This window comes from Cloeon dipterum, chromosome 1 (genome assembly GCF_949628265.1).
Source record: "Cloeon dipterum chromosome 1, ieCloDipt1.1, whole genome shotgun sequence".
In the NCBI taxonomy this organism is placed as follows: domain Eukaryota; kingdom Metazoa; phylum Arthropoda; class Insecta; order Ephemeroptera; family Baetidae; genus Cloeon; species Cloeon dipterum.
The window spans coordinates 6,057,956-6,077,894 of NC_088786.1; the positions used below are offsets into that span (position 1 = coordinate 6,057,956).

Below are 19,939 nucleotides of genomic sequence, written 5' to 3' on the forward strand. Positions count from 1 at the left end.
GAGCCGAGTTATTAATATTTAAAGGTGAAAAAACGTGGTATGTGACATTCTGCTCAATAAAATCTGACGGACAGAATGAATTATTCCTTTAAGTCATCTGCACTCCAAACTTTTAACAGAAAATAAATCAGAACTTTTGAAGACAATTCCGAGTCTGGTATTCTTATAACTAATCAAAAAGTAGTAACAACTGAAATGGGCAAAAAATATATACTTAAAAGGAATCCAAGGAATAAAAAATTAAAACCATTCTTGAGCGTGTAACAATTGTGTTTTCTTAAAGTTTATTAGGAAACAACATGGAAATCAGCGGTCAATCAGACAAAAATAAAGAGTGAGAATTGATGCCTGGCAGATCGGCGATGAACAAATTAAACGAATGAATGTATAAATATGGAACTTGAAAGTATTAGTAGTAGTAGTGGTGGTGGTGTGTGCTGCTGCTGTTCTTGGGCAAAATCAGCGAACGCGAGTACAAAAGTGGTCCGACAATTGCAATGTCCGAACAACATCAAAAGCGGTGTGTTATTATTTGTTAATTGCACTTCTTGTCGACAACAAGGGGAATTATTAAATTAAATCATCCAGAGTATCGGTAAAGGAATGAGAGGCAGAGAGCCAGCCGCGAGTAAAATTGTTAAACAGTTGTTATTTCCTATTAATTCTTTTTTGACTATCCAGTTCTGACTGCTTCATGAGTATTTTACATTTCACATTCAGCAATTTTGGCATCACTTACGAGTGAATATTATATTATTTACAATTTTATAAAATTGTGCACTTCAGCTTCTCCTGCACAAAATTTTATTTTTTTATTTCTTTCGACGAGCCTAAATGCAAAACGCGGAGGGCCCGGTCCGAATAATTCTTAATATGTTGTTGCTCCCGTTTATTTTATTGTGAAAGTGAAAAAGAAAGCGCGGACCCTCGAGCTTTGTGTGAAGAATGCTTTGCGTCGCTTTGTTAAATTTATTATCACAATTGAATATTGGCCACAGTGGTTGTCATGCAGTGAATAAAAACGTTTCCGGGTCAGTCTTGCTAGCACTATGGATTTTTCCTTCCTTTCCTCCTCAGGGTTGCAAAAAAGACTTAATGCAATACCAATTTTTCAATCGTTTACTCAAGATTTTTTAAACGGAAAATTTCAATGTTTTGGAACCCTGGAATTTTCAAAAGTGCGACTGAACGGAGCCAAAACCAAGTTTGCGTTGCAGTGGCCCTAATTCTCTGATATGTGGCGTTTAATTATACATAATATATATTTGCTTTGAATGAATCAACATCACTTAGGTCTATCAAAGAGAGCTTAAAGCATCTGAAATCAATCAATCAATCAATGAACAACGGAGCACGGGATTAATTATTACATTAATTAAATTTGTTTTTCTGTCAAAGAGAACAGGCAGGCAATCTACTGTAGACAAGCCTGAATCTTCTCGATCCACTCCAGCGCAGCAGCTTCGTTGCACGCGCAGAAGTTGTACGTTCTTCGACTAGTTTTCACCTGGAATTTTAAGAAACAATTACGATTTTCAGAAATTTTTGTTCATGAAAAAACTCACATCAAAGAAAGACTTGTCATCGGTTTTCTTTGGCGGCACAGGAGCTGGAGGCCCCTGACACACTGACGCCACATCTGCCAAATCTGAAAATTAAATATATGGACATGATTTTATAAAAGTATATAATTTCCTAAAACAAAAAAATATTTTACGAGATAGGACTGGAAAATGCCTGTTTTTTAATGCTTCTTTATTTTATTGAATTTCAATTTTTTTAATTTTATTCTACTGAAAAATAGACTACAGCTTTTAAAACAATTTCAGTTGCACTGTTTTTACTAACCAATAACTCCCTTGCAGGCAGGGTCTTCCATGGAGTCGTAGTATCTGAGCTGGTGTTTGATCGAGTCCAGGACGAACCAGCGCATCTTCCAGCCTTTCAGCAGAGCACCTCTTTTGTACAAGTGGCCTTCGTGCGTTCGGTTCTCAGCCACGTTCGACGAGAACTGGTCGTAATACTGCTGGTTTGACGGAGTCACGTCTGAAACAAGGATTGAAAAATTGAATTCAAGAAAGAATATTTTATTTTTAAATTATAAAATCCAATTTTTCTTGTCTAACTTTCTTAAGCGCACTACGGGTAACTAATATGAACCATTTGAGGTCTAGAAGAACCTACAGAGTCAGACCCTGAGTTGGAAAATTGATCAGCGAAATTTTGAGGTGATATATCAACGCAGTCAAGAGTTACAGTCCACCTTTTATTAACAGAATTTGTTTCTCGGAGATTTTTGATACCAAAAAATAGAGAACACCCCCATTCACCAGCTTCAGACTTAGATTTTCACCAACTATTAACAAGAAGTACATTAAGCACCTAAAAAATTTCAACCCCAAAAAACCTTACGAAATTTTCATGAAACAATAAAAAAACATTATTATTGCTTCCCAAAAATAGTTGAAATTTGAACAAAACTCACTTGAATTGACGGATCTGGTGTCGTCGCCGGCGTGCTTGCTGGGCTGGAGGGTGGCGGCGCCGTCGATGGTGGATCCAGGCCGGAATTTGGGACAGTTTCGAACCACGGCTGCGATGCAGCGCTCATGGCAGCTGTATCCGCAGTCCTTGCAGCGCACGCCTGTCTTGACGGCGCCCCAGAGGATGTTGGAGCACTGGTCGCAGTAGCTCGGCGTGCGGAAGTCGTAGTGGTCGAAGCGGTGCGGCCGCGAGTAGCCGCTGGCCGCCGCCGCCACGCCCACCGTGCTGCTCGCCGCGCTGCCGCTCACGCTCGCGGTGTCCACGGCCGTCGCCGCGTTCACCAGCTTGCCCTTCATCAGGATCTCGATCGTCGACCGCTTGTGCAGCAGCCGACCGTGCAGTCGCACCAACTGCTGCGTCATTGTGTGCTGCCGACTCTGCAAATAATTTAACAAATTTAGTTATTTGACTGTTTTGTTGGATAGAAAATTGTTTGAATTGTTGAATGCAATAGGCAGTTGATGCACAAAAAATTTGTCCTACAATTTTTAAGAATCTAAAAACGACAGTTAACATTCAAATTTTCCAATTTTCTCCAAAATGTACAGCGCTTGACCAAATTTTCTTGAGATTTCGATTCGTCTAGTAGAGATCTGCCCAAAAGCGTTAAGATACCTTTTAGGGAAAATCTTTGTTGTGAAATAAAAAACATTTCAAGTACGGAGACAGACCTCACCATTATGCAGCCACTTTTCTCAAAAATTAATACAGCTACTTCAAGTCAATTATGGCTTCAACTGAACAAGGATTTTCCAGACCTTTGCAGTATCAAATCATCTTTAAAAACCATGGCTAATCAGAATTACAAAAGGCCACCGTTTGAAATTGACCAGAGTTTTCCCTACATATTACCACAACACTCTTGTCACGGTTTTAACTGGTTGATTTGTTAAAGTCATATTAGGGGACCAAATTTGTCGTTTTTCTGTCATATCAGTCGATTTAAAAAAAGGGCGATTTAAACCTCTAAATTCATGAATTCATGTCATTCTTAATAAACAAATAAAGATAAATAAATCTCAGTAATGAACCAAAGAAGTAGGGAATTTAATTATTAATTTATAAAGAGGTTTGTTTACGAATAAGGGCAGTTGAATTTCTATTTTTTAAATAATAATGGTTACCAGACTTTAGATATCACATGAAATGATTACTTTTTTGAGATACTCGACCCTTCTATCCCGGGAAAAATAGAAATAAATGACTAAATTAGCTTTGAAAAATGCGTCGTTTTTTTTTTTTTTTTTTGAGTGAAAATATTGACAGCCTGAGAAAAAAATCAATGTAGCCTTTGATATTTGGCAATTTTAATAGTGGTCCCATTTGGTCAATTGGGTTGGTTTTTTCTATGGCTGTGAGTTAAAGACGTTTTTTTGCAATTTAGCCAGTTAATTTTAGATTGTTTCTGTTACAAACTTGCCGATTTGAGACGCGTTTTTCACATAATTTTAGCGATATTACACTTTTTATATTCAAATGACGCTTTTCTGAACATATCTTATTATAAAAAACAATAATATCTACATTGTTTTACAATACAGTGAAACTAATGAATTTTAGCTTTCAGTTTAGAGAATATAAAATTCTTACATTGAACGAGTCCGTAGGAGGCAGCTCCAGTTTGTCCCAAATCTGCCTCCATTTGAGAGGTAGCCGTTCAAGGTCAATTTCACATCGGTGGGTTTCTTCCAGAAGGTAGGAGAACGAGTCTGGAATGCACTGAACAACTCCATCGTACCTGAAAAAACACACAGCAATTGGCAAACGGTCAAAATGCAGAGCTAATCATGATTAAACATGGTCTGCAGGTAAAAATAAGTCACAATCATGTTGCTTTGAAGAAGTTAAGAAGCGTAATTAATGTTGAAAACAAATAGGTTGGAGTTGGAGGCTAAAGGCTTAATTTTTGGTTCCAAAATAAATATTCATTTTTAAGTTAAATTATCTCACCCTGAGGTGACGAGTCGTCCAATATTCTTATTGATCAGGGTGCGTCCGCTGTCGTGGCTAATGGATGCAATCTCCTTGTCCCCTTCTGCAGTGGCGGCGTCTTGTTGCACGATCTCAAGGTCATAGCTGGGCCCGTGGCACAGCTCCTCGCCCAGGTAGTAGTCCCACACGTCCAGGTTGCTTAGGTGCGACTGAGGACGCAGTACTGGGTTGTCCGTATCAGGCGTGAAGAAGAAATTGTAGAAGATGGGCGAGCGCGCGTGCTGTTTCTCGATGTAGTCAAACACTGACTGGCCCAGGTTAGGACTACACGAGGACTGGCCTGCCAATCGACCGCCTGACAACAGATTTTCAGGGATTTAATACATATGTTCATTTATAATTTTTAACCTGAAATTTTGTTAAAAGAGTGGAGCTAAATGACAAAAACTATTTTAATGAAGGGAAATTTAATTTTGTCTGGAATATTTTCTAGAGGTAGAATAATTTTCTTTTTTAAGATTCATTTGTTTTTTTTAGTTTTAAAGATAGTTGGTTAATTAAAAATATTTTAAAAATTGCATAGCAAAAAACTATTGAAGAAATTTTTAGAACTGAAATTTTTGTAAATTTATTTGCAGAACTTGAAACTCTTTTGATAAGATTTTTCTTTTTGTTGGCTCTAAAGACTTTTTAAAAGAAATTTGCTAAATTATTCCACAGCATGGAAAAACCATCCAGTAACAATTTTTGCCCATAAATATATATTTTCTATTTTAATACGTAAATCTTTATATTCTAAGATCGAATTGTTACCAACCTGGATAAAAAGAGTCATCGTCTGAGCCCGTGTCGACTCCTTTATAATGCGAGGACAGCGACCCACGCTTATCGTCGAGAGCTGCAATGCCGTTCATCACTCGCTCCCTCTCTGAGTCGAAGAGGAAGGTGCGGAAGCGGCACGAGACGTAGTGGTAAGCGAGGAAGCGCAGGTAGAACTCATTAAACTCAAACGCCAGTGGAAACTGCCTTTGAATCTGGATTTGAAAAGTTAATTTCGTTTTAATTTTAGAAAACGGAACCGACCTGGTGGACTATGTCTAGGAACTGCAGGAAAATTGGAGCGAATCCCGACTCAGCGCTCTCCTCGGTCAGGGTGCTACGCTGAGCGAATTTGTGGCCGAAAGCCAGCCACTCTTTCTCAATAAGTACGCGGAAGCCTTCCAGCGTGCGGTAGTACGGGTCCAGGCAGATTTGGGCCACTGCAGATATCTAAAATACGATTTAAACATGGCGAATGTCATTTTACACAAGAAAAATCAATTTTGTAGGTTAATAATTTATAATTTAACCTTCAAAACTATCGTATTTTTTAATATATTTAATGCAATGTCTTGTTTGGCGCCAAATATGATTCAATTTTTAGGAACCGAATTCCAAAAAGCATGAATAAACAGATCTTAAATTGCAATTCTGAAAAATTAAAATTTCCTCTCTCATCAAAATAGCGCTGGATATTTAAAATAACCCTTTTTTAAAAAAATTAAAGTTAAAGAAAGGATACTTTGGGAAATCACCAAGAAATAATTTTTTCACACCTGTGCGGTGATGTCTGCGCCATCCTCGAGGCAGATCATGACGGAAGAGCCCTGGACGTCAAGCAAGTCAACCGCGGCGCCGGCCAGCTGCATCACGCTCTGCAGCTGCACCAGCCACTCGGAGCCCTCGACCAGCTTGGCAAAGGACTGGTCCGGCTCCGAGGAGACCGAGCTTGGCACGCACGCACGCATCAGCTTCTTGAACGAGTTCTTTGTGTTCTTCACTTCGTAATACTCGACAGGAATGTAATCGATTTTCTGGCCAGAGTCGGTTTTCACACCCTGAATGGAGAAATACAGGACAAAACAACAGTTAGACAAGAAATCAGCTGCTGAAATCATATATTAGTTTTATATTTTAATTGATTTTATTTTATTATTTATATTTTTTGTTTAGATTGGTCCTGTCAATTGGGGTTTGAAGGTTTTAATGGTTAGTCCGAGCTGAAATTGATAATAAATCAATACCTTCATCTGCGATTTCTCTCCGAAAATGTACAGAGCCGCCCTCTGAAGAGTGTGTACACATTCTGTGCCCGAGTCTGAGTCTGTCGAGTATCTTTGCGAACTTTTGGGCGGAACTGTTAGGGTTGGAAGAGATGCTTGTGAGCTCTGGCGCCTATCCTTCAAAGAACCCCACCTACCGAAAGCCATTGACGCTGTTTTTCCACCGCTCTTGCGACTGAAATCAGAGAATAAAAATTAATTTTTGCGAGTCTTGAAGTTGCGGGACCAAAAGGCGCAAAGGAGAATTTAGAAAAATTAGTGATGCAATGAAATATAATTTTTTTGCGAAAAATATGAAAGCCAGCCTTTAATAATTTATAAAAGCAGATTAACTTAACAAAATTTGTTCATATAAAGAATAATAAAAATTAGGAGGATTTTGTAATAATTTTGTGAAAATCTAAAAACAAAATGAAGCCAAATGTTAGATAAATTCAAAAGAGTGAAATCTGATGATTTTTAAAGAAGCGTGTGGAGAGTAAGAAAAAAAATGAAAATTTCTAATCATTATGTGCAGCAGGATCTTCCTTATAATATATAACTTTTCACGGCTGTTGTTTTAAGAGGAATATATCAGGTTTTTGCTGACCATGAGAGCTTTTTTGACTGCCTGGACCTTTTCCTAGAAATTAAATTTATTTGTAAATAAATAATATGAAAGTGTTAGTAAAATTGACAAAATTACAAAAAAAAATATCTCTTTTCGTTAGGGTTTTCAACATTGCATCAAAACCGAAAGAGTGTCTAAAAAAAGAAACAAGCACTTACCCGAGAGTGCCAGCAACCATTTTGGTAAATGGGTTGCTGGCGACCTTTCTCGTTTGCTCGGGCGTGGTGCCGTGGATGACGTGGTGGTCCGAGTCCATAGTGATGAGCAGCGAGTCGATGCTCAAACTGCTCTCCGTCATGCCCCATGCAGAGCTGCCTTGCTTCAAAAAGGCTGCCGGCGTCGCCTGCACGATGGCGTTCAGGAACTTTTCCTGCTCCACGTTCGAAGCGACCGATTCCGAGGTGGAAACAGCTAATTACGCGTGAAAAGTCACTTTAAATTGTCTACATTTTGTAAATTTTAATTTTTCATGCGGTTAGTGATTGGATCAAACCGCACCTGTGGTCGTTTGGTGACCCTTGAACATACCGATGACACCCTTGCCGTGGAAACTGGAGCCCCGGAGCAGCAGGGCTTTCGTCCGTGGGTGCCGCCAGGTGACTACGGGAATTCTGTTGATGCGGTGGCACCGCGTCAGCCGCCTGATGCTGTCGTCAGACACGTTGTATGGCACAACAAGCATCGCAGGGTAGCTAAAATCATTTGTTTGAGATGTTTAAAATTTTCCGACAGCCCACAGACTTGTCCTTATCCAGATTAAGACTTAAGAGTTGGTTGTTTGAATTGAAATTTGAATGAGTAATCATTTGGCTGTAATTTTTTTAAGACGACTGGAAATTTTTTCTGAGCTTCCAGTCGTCATGGAATCATCTTAATCACTAAAGTTTTTAACCATTTATTACACGTCTGAAAAATTATAATACTGGCCAATTCAATACAATATGTATAGTACCAAAGGGTAATAAAATGATTCAAATTTTTAAAAAAATAAAAATCCATTTTAAACCTGTAGCAGAACATATGGGCGTGGTTGACGGTGGAGATTCGGAAGGGCTCGGTGCGCTGGCGGTGCATGGCGCCGTTGCTAAGCGCCGAGGTCGGTGTGTCAGCGCACAGTCCGAGGCGGCTCCAGTCGCGAACGTAGCTCCTCTCCGAGAGCCGCTCTAGGGTTTTCGCGTCCGAGGGGCCTGGTGAGCCAGACGGCACCACCAAATCTAATTCTTCCAAAACTGAATGAATAAAATCAGTGAATTCAGAGCTAGGAGTGATTAAAAATTACAATTTTATCGAACTAGTGAAGGAAGTCAAAAATGTTTATAAGCGGTACTTACGATCTTCTCCTGTTGGGAAGCGAAAAAGGCAGAGTTATGCAATGAAAAACTAACCCTAATTCAAGATGCTTATGCTAGTATTTTTTAAATTAATTCTTAAAATAAAATTAGACCATTCTTCTTTTTGAAGTCTTTTAGATCTGGGTAAATACAAAATCATTAGACTCACTAGACTCATTATCCTCTTCAGGGTATTCACTCAGGTCAAATCCGTTGGGAGGCAGGCTCATTCGGCCGGGGGAGGTCAGGTACTTATTATTGTTGCCTCCGGCATTGCTCAGCACATACTTCTGCTTCTTGGCTGTATTCTTGGACTTCAAACCAGCTCTTCTCGCCGTTTTCAACAGTGTTTTCTTGGCAAAACCCCTACCGGATTAGTCAGTGAATTCACGACGTATTTAATCAAATCAACACGGCATACTTGAGTGTGGCATTCTTTTCTTTATCCTTGACGATGGTTTCAGGGATGGCGTGGCCGTTCATGGCAAAATAATGGAACGGGTGCATTGGATTCTTGGCCTTGTGCACCGACTTGCGGAACGCCTCGATCATCTCTGTGGTCACCTCCTCGTCAAACGCCACTTTGATGAGCTGGAAGGTGCAGGAACGCAGCTGCAGGCCTTCCTGCACCATTTGGTCCAGACTTGACTGGATATTGACGCCGCTGATGCGCTTCTCCTTCGTCAGCGACGTGATCGGGAAGGCGCGGACAATAATTTGCTCCGAAACTGTTAGAACAAATTTTAAAATGTTAGTTTCCTTTTTAAACGGTTGCTGTTAGATTATTACTTAATAAAACAGCTCTGAAAATTAAACTAGTTCCCTGAGAGAAAAAGAGGAAAATTTGTGACGTCAATAATTTTGCTATAGCAAAATTTAGGCCGTGATAGTTTAAATTTTTTCTTCAGAGTATACATTTTTACTTCCAAGGTTCCAAGAATGAATTAATTTAACAAATTTGAAAAAATACCGACTCAATCCCCAATTAACATGATTAAGTAAAAAATTACAAATATATAATTTATTTAACATCAAAATCTCAGGCAGTTTGAAACTAATTTCTGTTTTAACCAGCATTCAACTCACCATATGGATCACAGGGGGTGCCTCTGAACACAACGCGGTAGTTTGTGAGAAAAAGAGCGCCTTCTGCTGGCAGCAGGGTGGGTCCACCAAGGGCACCACTCGCGTCTTCTCTGCCGTCAGGCAAGAGGAACACACGGAGGTTCTCGATGATCGGCACCTCGCCTGGCAGCATTGTCGGCTCCATGATCTTCGGCTGTGGATTAAAAATATTTAAATATATTTAAAAAACGTGTAACTAATTGTTAAAATGTCATTTTTACAGCAGTACAAAAAATAATTTAAAAATTCCCAAAATTCTGAAATTTGAAGCCATACCAGACCAAGTTTAAGAAATTCCCTGCCCGAATTAAAAGAAAAACCATCACGAAAAACATTTCCTTCCAATTTGCCTCACCTTCTGGACGGGTGGCAGCCGTTTTGACTCCCTATAAACAGCCTCAAGAGTCTCAACGTGCATGTGGACAACACCTGGAATCATCTGGTGGAGGCTGCGGATGTGGTCAGCGCTGATGTTGCCCTCGGTGCTGACCTTGTCAACGAAGCGAGTCACCGTTTTAATGACATTGTTCCCGATTTCACTCGGGTCTTGCTCCTCGAAACCCGACTCAGCATCCAAGCTGTCGCTCTCGATCATGCTATTGGTGATGCTGTTGCTGGCACGGTCGTCGTCCTCGCCGTGGTGGTGCCGCTCGCCGCGGTGCGAGTGCTGCCACTTGGCTCCGATGTCCAGCGGCACCAGAAGATACACCATTCGGTTGGCGTAGTGGATCGCCTGGCTGTATAGTGTTGACTCTTCACTGCTGATGTACTCCTTCTTCTTTTCTGTTAATTTCAAAATAATTAATTTAATGTGGAATAAATTTATGTTAAATTAAATTAAAAATTTTCTCTCTGAAAGTAAATTTTCGTAAAATTAAAAGTTTTAAAGAATCGTGTATATTTTTTAACTCGTATTTAAAATTATATAACTACCAGGGTCATAGTTGGGCCACACTCGTATCTGCTCAGCCGCAATTTCCAGTGCTGAAGGCTCAATCTGCCTGATGTACGTCGATCTGCGATCCTTCCAAGGATATTCCTTAAATTTAAATTATAAATATTTGATTTTAAGCTTCCCGAGAAATGTTGTTTGAATTATCTCAATGAAAAATATATTTCTAAAATGAAATTGGTATTAAATTTTTTAGTTTTAGTTTTCAAATATTTTTTTTGCGTTCATTAAAAGTTGTAAGATGCTAAAAATTTAAAAATATAACTGTTCAACGCGCCAATTTATCAAATTTTGGGCACATTGAGAGTTGTTTAATTATAACGCTTAAATTTTTGCCGATTTCGATTATCCAAATAAATCACCAAAATATTCCTCAGAAATTTAAACAAATAATACCTGACATTACTATATTCATAAAATAAACGCATCAAAAGTTTTGAATTTGAACTTACTGGGCTAAGTGAGGAGTCACGGTCGACAGATCTCCTCGACAGTGGGCTGCTGTTCATGGCTTCTGGTTTGCTCAGGTACAGCGCTTTGATGTCCCTCTGAACATCGTGGAAGAAGGAAGACTCCCAGAACTGCTGGTTCTTCCAGATTTTGTGGTCCTGGATGCACGTGTAGGCAAACTGGATCACTCCAGTGCAGAGCTTGCGACAAAAGGCGGTCGCCAGCGGCAACAGGGCGGCAGCCACGCCATGTCCGTCCATCACAGAGTCATCCTTACAAAATTTAGTTGGATTTTAAAAATTCCATATCATATAAAAAAATAATATTATTAATTTTGGTTTATATTCATTGTATATTCTTAAGTTGTATTCCTTTTTCAATTTGGGGGTGATTAAAATAATAATTAAGAAAATTTAAAAAATACATACCTGCAGGGCGCAATTCATGAGCCTGACGATCAAATCAAACTGCTGGTGTTCGAGCATAGCCTTATTCCCCAAAACGTGTTGTGACAATTCGGTACACAAAGCGAGCCGCGCCTGTTTGGCCTTTAACGCTCGCAGCACCGCTGGAAACGTTTTTCTAGCATCCGAGATTTTGTTTTCGAAGATGCAGTTGATGCAGTTTTTCAAAACCTACGAAAAAAAATACAATTTCAGCAATTTTATCAAGGAGGTTAGCACTCACTTCTAATCTTCTGGCTGAGTTGGTGATGATTTGCCTGCTGTTGTCTTGAATGTTGCTCACGTGAGACCCCATCGGCACGATTCTCGGCGGGCTCAGCCGCATTTGATTTAACCTAACAAAATTTTTAATCAGTCTGGATGCAATTGAGAATCAGGGAAATGGGAGAAATCAGGGTTTAAAGCACTGGCATTCCAGTTACTATAGAATTAACTGAATTTTAATTTAAATTAAAATTTACCACTCCAAGTCAACTTTGTCATAGCTATTTCTGGAAATAATTAATTTTTCTAAAATTATTACAGGCAAAAACTAGGAGTGCCAATTTTTTAAATTGTTAAGTGCAAAATTAAAAATTATTATTTCCGTCAAACCCTGTCATATCTACAAGAGTGTGAGGCTGAAGCAGATTTAAAACTTGCTTACCAGCCCGGTTCCCCAGTGCTAGTGTTCAGTTTTGAGTGTGCAAAGCGAGCGATGAGAAGAGAGCATGGAACACAACAGACACGAGACTCACATTAGCGCCACAAAGTGAGACGACGAGCACAGGGTGTGAAATCGGTGGGACAAACCTGCATTTGATGCCCTTGGTCTGCTCCTCGTCAATTATCTTCTGCACCAGTTCAGAGGACAGCAGCGGAAATCGCGGCTGGTGTATCCGAGAAGAGGCGCCTTCAGGCGGTCGCCCGATTTTCTGCACATATGGCTGCGGGTTTGGATTCTCGTTCACGTGCAGCTGCTTTGCCAGGTCCTGAATATTTATTCATCAGATAAATTAGTCAAATTCAGCAAATTTGCACTGTGGAAAAATTCAGCACTGTTTTAATGCGCCAAAACAGCTGGAAATCCCCCACCAATATTTAGGGTTCACCAGTTTTACAATGCGCAAAAATGCACCACTGGTTCCTTGCGTAAAAAAAATTCGATAGTTTTGGATTTTTTCCGAATTTAACCACGAAAAGGTTACATTTCGCGACAAATCTTTGGAATGAGAGTAAAAATTTTCGGTCTTTGAGTGAAATAAGTGGATTTTATACAGATCTGGTTAAAATACCTATTTTTTGTCATTCATCATGAGATTTTTCATCTTCACAACGTTATGTAAATGTGCAAAATTTCAGAAAAACCTGATAAAAAGTATTTGCAATGCAGTGTGGCTTTCCCCGGAAAAATGCGGGGTTTTGCGAACCCTGCCGATTTTGGATTTTTCCGATTTTGTCGTATTTGACCACTGAAAAGATCAAATTTTGCGCTAAACAAGAGATTTTTCAGATCAGTCGCATTGATTAATTCGTAAATAATATTTCGGTCGTTCATAATTAAATATTTTAATCTCCTACAAATGCGCAAAAATAATAAAACCCCAAAAAACAATCTTTTTACGATGTCGTTTTTTGACTCCTTTTTTCCAAAACGTTCATTATTGTTTTAATTTATTCCCTGTTGGTTTTTTCGATCATGTATAATTTCATGTCGTTTAATTCCTCATTAATTCAACCGATAAGTGAATAACAACATGTTCCAACGTCTGCAACTCTGTGAGTCAACGTCAACACAGCTGGGAGCGATTGAAATGCACGGTGCAAGTTGAGCAACAATTATTGACGTCGCGCATAATGCAGATGTCGAGGCCTGATTGGCCCTTAATAGCCTGTCAAGCGCGGCAGACAATGTTAATCACGCCGATTCCTCTGCACTCAAGGCTTCTGTGTTCCTGATGATAGCTTATCGCTGGCTAACAGGAACATATGTTCCGCTCACTCACTACTCTCCGCAGATAAGCAACAAATCATAGAACAAAAATAACGGAGGCGATGCGAGTTTTCTCTGCGGTTTTGAGTCACCCACCGATTGAAACGGAATTTTATTATTTGTTCTCTATTCTCACGCGTTGTAAGGCGATACTTTCGGGCGAGGGGAAAGTGAGTGGCCACGCCGCACAAACCGCAGACGAGTCGATCTCACCCATGCAAAGCCCACACCGATTTGTAGGAGATCAAATAAAATATGCACCGTCGGACAGTCAATTTAATAAATTAGAGCACAATCGCACTTCAAATAAATCGAGGGCGCAAGGAGTTTAAATCGGCTTGGTGATGTAACGGTTTAGGAATTTCTGTTAAAAGGAGTGCTGTAGACCCTGTAGACCAAACAAAATAAAACAATAATCGTTTCGATTCCTCTATCTTATCTGTTTAAAAGGTTGTGCAAGTCTTAAAAACGATGAAATCAAGGAAAAAAATGTGCCAAAAAACAAATATGTAGTGCTTGCCTGTATGTGAGTGAGGACGAGAGAAGAATCCTGAGCCTCCTGTCTGAGCTGCTCTCCAAGGTTGCTGTAGAGTTCATCCCAAAGGTCGCACACCCTCCAGGGCGGTCCTCGTTCTTGTACAAACGCGGTGAAGAACATGCAGTCCAGCAGCCTAAAAATGTTCGAATGAGCCAGTTAAAATTACAAATTTTACAGCTGGCTGGTAGTGAGGGATTTCTGCTTAAATTGTGAATAAATCTAGTTTAATTTAATTAGGTTAAACGAGAGTAAAAACACTAGGAAAACGATGTCTTCCTTGACTTAAATGAAAAAATGAGCAATAATCACACTCTTCAAATGTTTGAGCCACTCTCGAAATCATCTTTACTATGAAAAATTTTCCTCAACCGTCTAGAACACTAGGGTATTCTTCTAAATGCATTATAAAACTCCAACTTTGTCGACCATACGATTTCTATCTGCTGAAATGCGTCTTTATAGTGGGATTTCATGTTATTGAAATAGTCATCAAATGAATGAGGTGCAACAAAATTCCTTGAAGCTGAGAAAATGTTATCATATGTAAGCAAGTGAGCTACAAAGAGTGGCACACAAAGCTATAAAAAATTTTAAATAGAGATTCTGGGATGCCCCAAAATATTATTTTGCTTCGATTTTTTATTTCCAAAATTTTAGCCCACCATAACCATTTTAAAATCCTTTCAAAATAAACTTTGGCCATCTAACTTTTATTATCTCTTATTAAATTAATGAATATAAAAATCCAAAAATGTACCTTGTGGTGAAGTCACACTCGGTGAGGCCTCTCTCGCTGAGGAAAGCGGCCTTGTTGAACGCAATGAGCGGCTTGGGGTGGATGCGCACGGTGGTGAGGCAGCTGCGGTAGCCCTGCAGCAGGTGAGACAGCGTGCGCATGAAGACGGCACGCAGCTCCTTGTCCAGCATTGTGCTGCTCGAGGCAGGCCGCAGCGCGAGGGGCGCGAACGCCAGGTCCGCCAGGCTCAACTCGGGCTGCAGCACCAGCATCAGCGAGTCCTGGCTCTGCGTCATCAGTGGCTCAGGGAATAGAGGAAGGTGCAGACCCTCCGGAACGGTCACGGCGCCACCGTCCATGTCTGCTACGATCACGTCCGCCTGAAAAGAAAATAGCACACCCAAAGTTATTACTCATTAGTTAGGCTAATTATAAAGCGTAAAAAAAGGAAATGGTTAATTATGAGAGACATTTTGAATTGTAGAGTAAATTTTTTGAGGAATTTAATCCAAATTCATCTCTACAATGCGTAATAATGAAATCAGGACCAAGAAGAAATAGTTAAATTTTACATTTTGCCAAATTCTTAAAAACAATCAAACGATTTTTCAAAAAAATTTGCTAAATTTCACTAGCTCTCGCCTTGATGTATCCACCAGAGTTTATAAATATTCCTTTAAGCAAACAAAATCTTGATTCTCAGTAGGGAGACAGTGCTCTCTGCTTGATTTGAAAGTATAATTCCAGAGGTTGATATATATTTTTTTAATTTGAAAATACGCCATTTTGAGCATTTTTGAAATCTGTTTTTGGGGCCTGGGTCGAAATCTATGTGCTCTATGGGATTTAAACACGTCTTGTTCGATTCTCCTCAACGAGCTCTACTAGGCCAAGTTTGGTTCTAAAAAATCGGACTATTTTTCGAGTTCAAAGGAGTTTTGGAGCGTAGCATCAATTTAAAAGTCAGAGACAAAATTAGAAAGTTAAAAAACGTGTTTTTCTTTTGTTTTTACAACAAGGCTGGATAACAAAATTTCAGGATTTCAAGATTTTTCGGTAAATAATACTTAAAAAAATAATCAGGTAGTTCATTTCTTGCTCTTATTTTTTTAAGTTACAACAACAAAAACCATAATTTTCGTACTTACCAGGTCGGCGACTTCTCCTTTCAACGACGAGTGGATGCCCATGAGGAATGGCGTGGGCGTGGAGAGCACCTCTAGGAGGTTTGCGGGCAGCACAGGAATGTAGACGTGGCTCTGCTTGAACGGGTACATCAGAGCGATAAGAGCGCGGCATCCCTCGGTGAGGCGCGAATAACTCTTTGAATGAAACAGAATTTTGTGCTCCGTCATAATGGCACACAGCAAGGATAGCACGTTTCTTATGCCTGAAATTTAAATTAAAAAATTAGTGGACTGATTTTGAGGCAAGTTTCAAATTGGTACCGAATTGGTGGAAGAGAAGGCTGACCGAGGAGCCTGTGACCGGCAGACTGGCACTGAGAGGCGGCTGCAGGGCCTGTCGGTCGCCGGCCCCGATGCTGAAGCGGACCTGAGGACCACCTGGAGGAGGAACTTGCACGCAGCCCAGGATGTTGCCCACCAGCGTTTCTAGTGGAGTGCCCGGATCGTCCAGGAATGCTGTGTAAACCACGCCCAAGCAGTTCTGAAAGGCAAATTTTAAGATATTTTCTGGCCTTTGGCTTAATTTTTTTCCAATAAATTCTAAAAACTCTGATTTTCAGTTTAGTGAAGAAAAAAAGGAATTTGTGGTGTTTGCTCAATTTCTGTTCAGTAAAATACTCTTGAAAATTTAATCTAAAATTATTTCACATCTTTGAATGGCTAAAACATAATTGGGAACAAATTAATTCAGGCAAAAACGAAAAAAATCATTTTATAATGAATTATATAAGCGCAATTTTACATGATTAAATTTCATTTCGATTTTTTAATCCACTATATTCAATGGTGAGACTCAATAAATCGACTAGGATGAAGTTATGTTATCAACATCCGGTTAAGAAGAGGAAGGACATTGAAACAATCTCTTCTTCTTTATCATACTAATCGCTCACAGGAAATTTTTATAAATTCCTTAAGTTTTTTTCCAGAGAAAAATACAGAACAAGTCAACTTGATATTTAAACCTGTACTGGAAATAATATTATTAGTTGCTTTTTTACTGCGGGGAAAATAGACGAAAACGAAATTTTATTTTTCTAATTTTCACAAACATTAATTGGTTTTGCAAGTCCCATGTAAATATCTACACAATAAATCAAATAAGTCAGCACGGAACTATCAGATTGGTTGAAAAACAATAAAATGTTTCAGAAAATATTTACTCTTTGGTCAAGAAAACAAAATGATAGAAAATTTAATTCATTTAATATTTGGATAAAAATTTCAAAACCTAATTATATATTTAAATTACAGTTTAAATGAAATACCAAGTAAAATGATTTCTTTAAAGAAGAAATAATTAAAATTGCACCAAATAAACCAGCATAATTCTAATTTAAGTTTTCTGCACAAATATAATTAACAAAATTAAAATATTTGATGGACTTACTCTGAAGGTTTCTATGTAGTCGAGCCTGGAGACAAGGACGAGGCACTTTGGCGCATACATGATGCTGTGGTGGGTGACGGCGGGGAGGTTTCGCGTCAACGAACCGGCCCGCCGACTGTTCTCCAGCTCTACATTGTCCTCTTCCTGACACCAAAACGAGAAAAAAAAATCAAAACACGGAACAGTCGCCTTAAAATCGCACACTAGCGTATCAAACAAAGCCGGAATAAATTTTTAAAAAATACCTGCAGGTATTTGAAAAAGGTTTGGAATTTGTATCTCTATGGGAGTTGGGCAATTGGAAACGACAAAAGAGAAATCAAAATTATTGATTAAAAACACGGAAGGTTATTTGTAGTTTTTAAGTCGTACCTCGTCTGCGGGCTTGCTGGGCGTGATGGAGACCGTCTCGTTGAAGCACAAACAGGCACAGTAGTGTCTGTTGCAGTCAATGTCAGTCAGCACGTAAACAAAAAACTTTGGCTCCTGCCGCTCCGAGGAAAGGGCCCACCCTAGCGGCTGGCAAAACTGGTCCATTTTTTAAAATATTAGTTCGATTTATTTATTTATTTAAATTAAATCGCACCCATTCTATGCCGTCGATGAACGGTGTGTCTGGCCAGTCTTTTTCTGGGAATCTTTGCACGATGGCCCCGTTGCTGTTGTTGCTTCCTGTTGGCACAAAACACGCGTTTAATTTCGTCCAACGACTGCCTTAAAGAGCAATTTAAATTGCATGGGCTTATGTCATCGCTGCGTGTGACTCGATTGAGCACACGCGGTGTGAAATGATAGATAGTGTTTTCCGGTTCGGAGTTCAAGTGACTGGATTGTATTGTGATTTATCCTCGATAGAATATGCGGGCTCTCATGTGTGTTGTTTTTTTTTTTTTGCAAGCTTGCATCAACACAAAGCAATGCAGTGATCCCGATATCTAATACACAAATGTGATTAAGCGAAAAATCCGGGCCTCCTAGAGAATTTCGCAATCGGCAAAAATTTTCCTTGTGCGAATCCGCGAAATTGGTATTCCGAGTGAGCGTGTGTCCGTCGAGGCAGCGGTGACAGCAGCTGCATTATTTTGAATTCGGCCCAAGAGCAGTCAAAGTCAATGTCACCGAGCGGCAAACGACGGGTCCGTGTCGGACGCCGCCGTCGGCCCGAATTCGGCACCTGGCCTCCGTACTCACTTTCTTTTTCGTGGTCGTAGCCGACGACAACAAAGTAATCAGCCAGCCGTGACATGGCGAGCCGCTGGACTGAAATTTGTTCACGAAACAAGAGCCGAGTCCGACATCCAGGCTGCCATGTTCATTCACGCGCAACTGGTCGCGCAGCCAGCGCCACCAGGGTGTATAATGAGGAGATAACGAAGCTAATTAAATTAAGGGGATATAACTGATCAAATTATCGTCCTTATGTTAACTCTATGATTTAATAATGGAATAATTTAGATTTTATTTATTTGGTCGGTGAAATGATGCAGTATTTTATCAAGTACCTCTTGAACTATCTGTCTCTATTCCTAACAACTCAACCACACCTATTGCAAAACTTACGACTGGTTGTCATTGGCTCCACCAGCTGTGGGATTTACGTCAAAATAAAACCGCCTGCGCCTGCCATGAAGATTACGGAGAATGGAGAGAGCTGAAAGCTGAAATGCCAGGAAAAATGATTATTGACATGACCGCGTAAAATGCTAGAAATAATGTTTTGATGCCAAACCTAATATACTAATATAGTCATTCAGCGTGTAATATCACGAAAGAATTCGTCATTTTTATCCTCAAAATAAACCAAAATAGGCAGTGTGTAGTCATGCTTTTATCTTTATCCTCTGGTCTGATTATCTTACAATTAAATGATGCAATAGCCTAGCATATCTAATTGGTCCCAGAGCTATACGCTGTTTACAAGTAAAAAAAGAGTGAAAATAAAATAATATGTATGTTAAAAATATATAACATACAAGTGATAAAGCGATTAAAGCGTCGTCACATCGTGCTGCTTTGCTTGCGTGTGCATGACAGTCATGTTCTTAATTAATTTGTCTGACAATCTGATTTTAAATGTTATCCACACATATATACAGGTACTTTACAGTACCTTCTCAAATGACGAAGCATTAAACTAAATCACATTTATTTCAAGCAACAAAATGAAACTAAGTACTGACATTCAATTAAAAATTGCATTAATGAGATTCTCTTATGATTAAAAAATTTAAAAATCGCTCAATTATGGGATTACGAAACAGAACGATTTATATCTTGAAAACTGTTGCTTCCATGATTGCATGGCTGAACCAAATTTGGTTTTCAGCACGTGAAAATTAGTTAAAATCCAACGCTATATGCAGTTAATGATTGATTTTAAATCGTATTGCACGAAAGTCTGAAATTAATGATGACGCCATCTACTGGCGTCTACTTTGAATACTAATAATTTCGGCGCTTCACTGATTCTCCGCCAATTTGAATAATTATGCATAATAACTCACAATCAGGCAAAATTCAAAAACTCATGCAAGCGGGCCAAAAGTGATACATCCATACAATTTCCGGGTCATCAATTTTCATAATTGTATGCAATTTTTGTTGCG

At 39.4% G+C, this 19,939-nt stretch overlaps 1 protein-coding gene across 7 annotated transcripts; it reads right to left on the reverse strand.

Moving 5' to 3' along the window:
* Nucleotides 1–249: 249 nt before the first annotated feature.
* Nucleotides 250–18,681, reverse strand: Sbf (SET domain binding factor). 7 transcript variants are annotated; one of them, XM_065480609.1, is made up of 32 exons: nt 18,525–18,681; nt 17,920–18,005; nt 17,706–17,861; nt 17,334–17,477; nt 16,205–16,424; nt 15,905–16,146; nt 14,778–15,136; nt 14,003–14,153; nt 12,303–12,481; nt 12,157–12,174; nt 11,734–11,845; nt 11,475–11,681; nt 11,049–11,318; nt 10,578–10,683; nt 10,000–10,427; nt 9,606–9,798; nt 8,941–9,247; nt 8,689–8,885; nt 8,195–8,417; nt 7,687–7,880; nt 7,347–7,599; nt 6,716–6,753; nt 6,540–6,652; nt 6,072–6,353; nt 5,560–5,745; nt 5,294–5,510; nt 4,495–4,831; nt 4,135–4,282; nt 2,486–2,921; nt 1,849–2,046; nt 1,566–1,648; nt 250–1,507 (listed from the first exon to the last, which is right to left on the reverse strand). In XM_065480609.1, the coding sequence occupies exons 1-32, from the start codon at nt 18,577–18,579 to the stop codon at nt 1,415–1,417; spliced, it is 6,231 nt and encodes a 2,076-aa protein (XP_065336681.1). In that variant the 5' UTR covers nt 18,580–18,681; the 3' UTR covers nt 250–1,414. The 7 variants fall into 7 exon arrangements, with proteins under 7 accessions (XP_065336681.1, XP_065336461.1, XP_065336389.1 ...); XM_065480389.1 differs by having other exon boundaries at nt 6,540–6,753; nt 8,195–8,402; XM_065480317.1 differs by having other exon boundaries at nt 6,540–6,753; nt 8,195–8,408.
* Between the last annotated feature and the right edge of the window lie 1,258 nt (nt 18,682–19,939).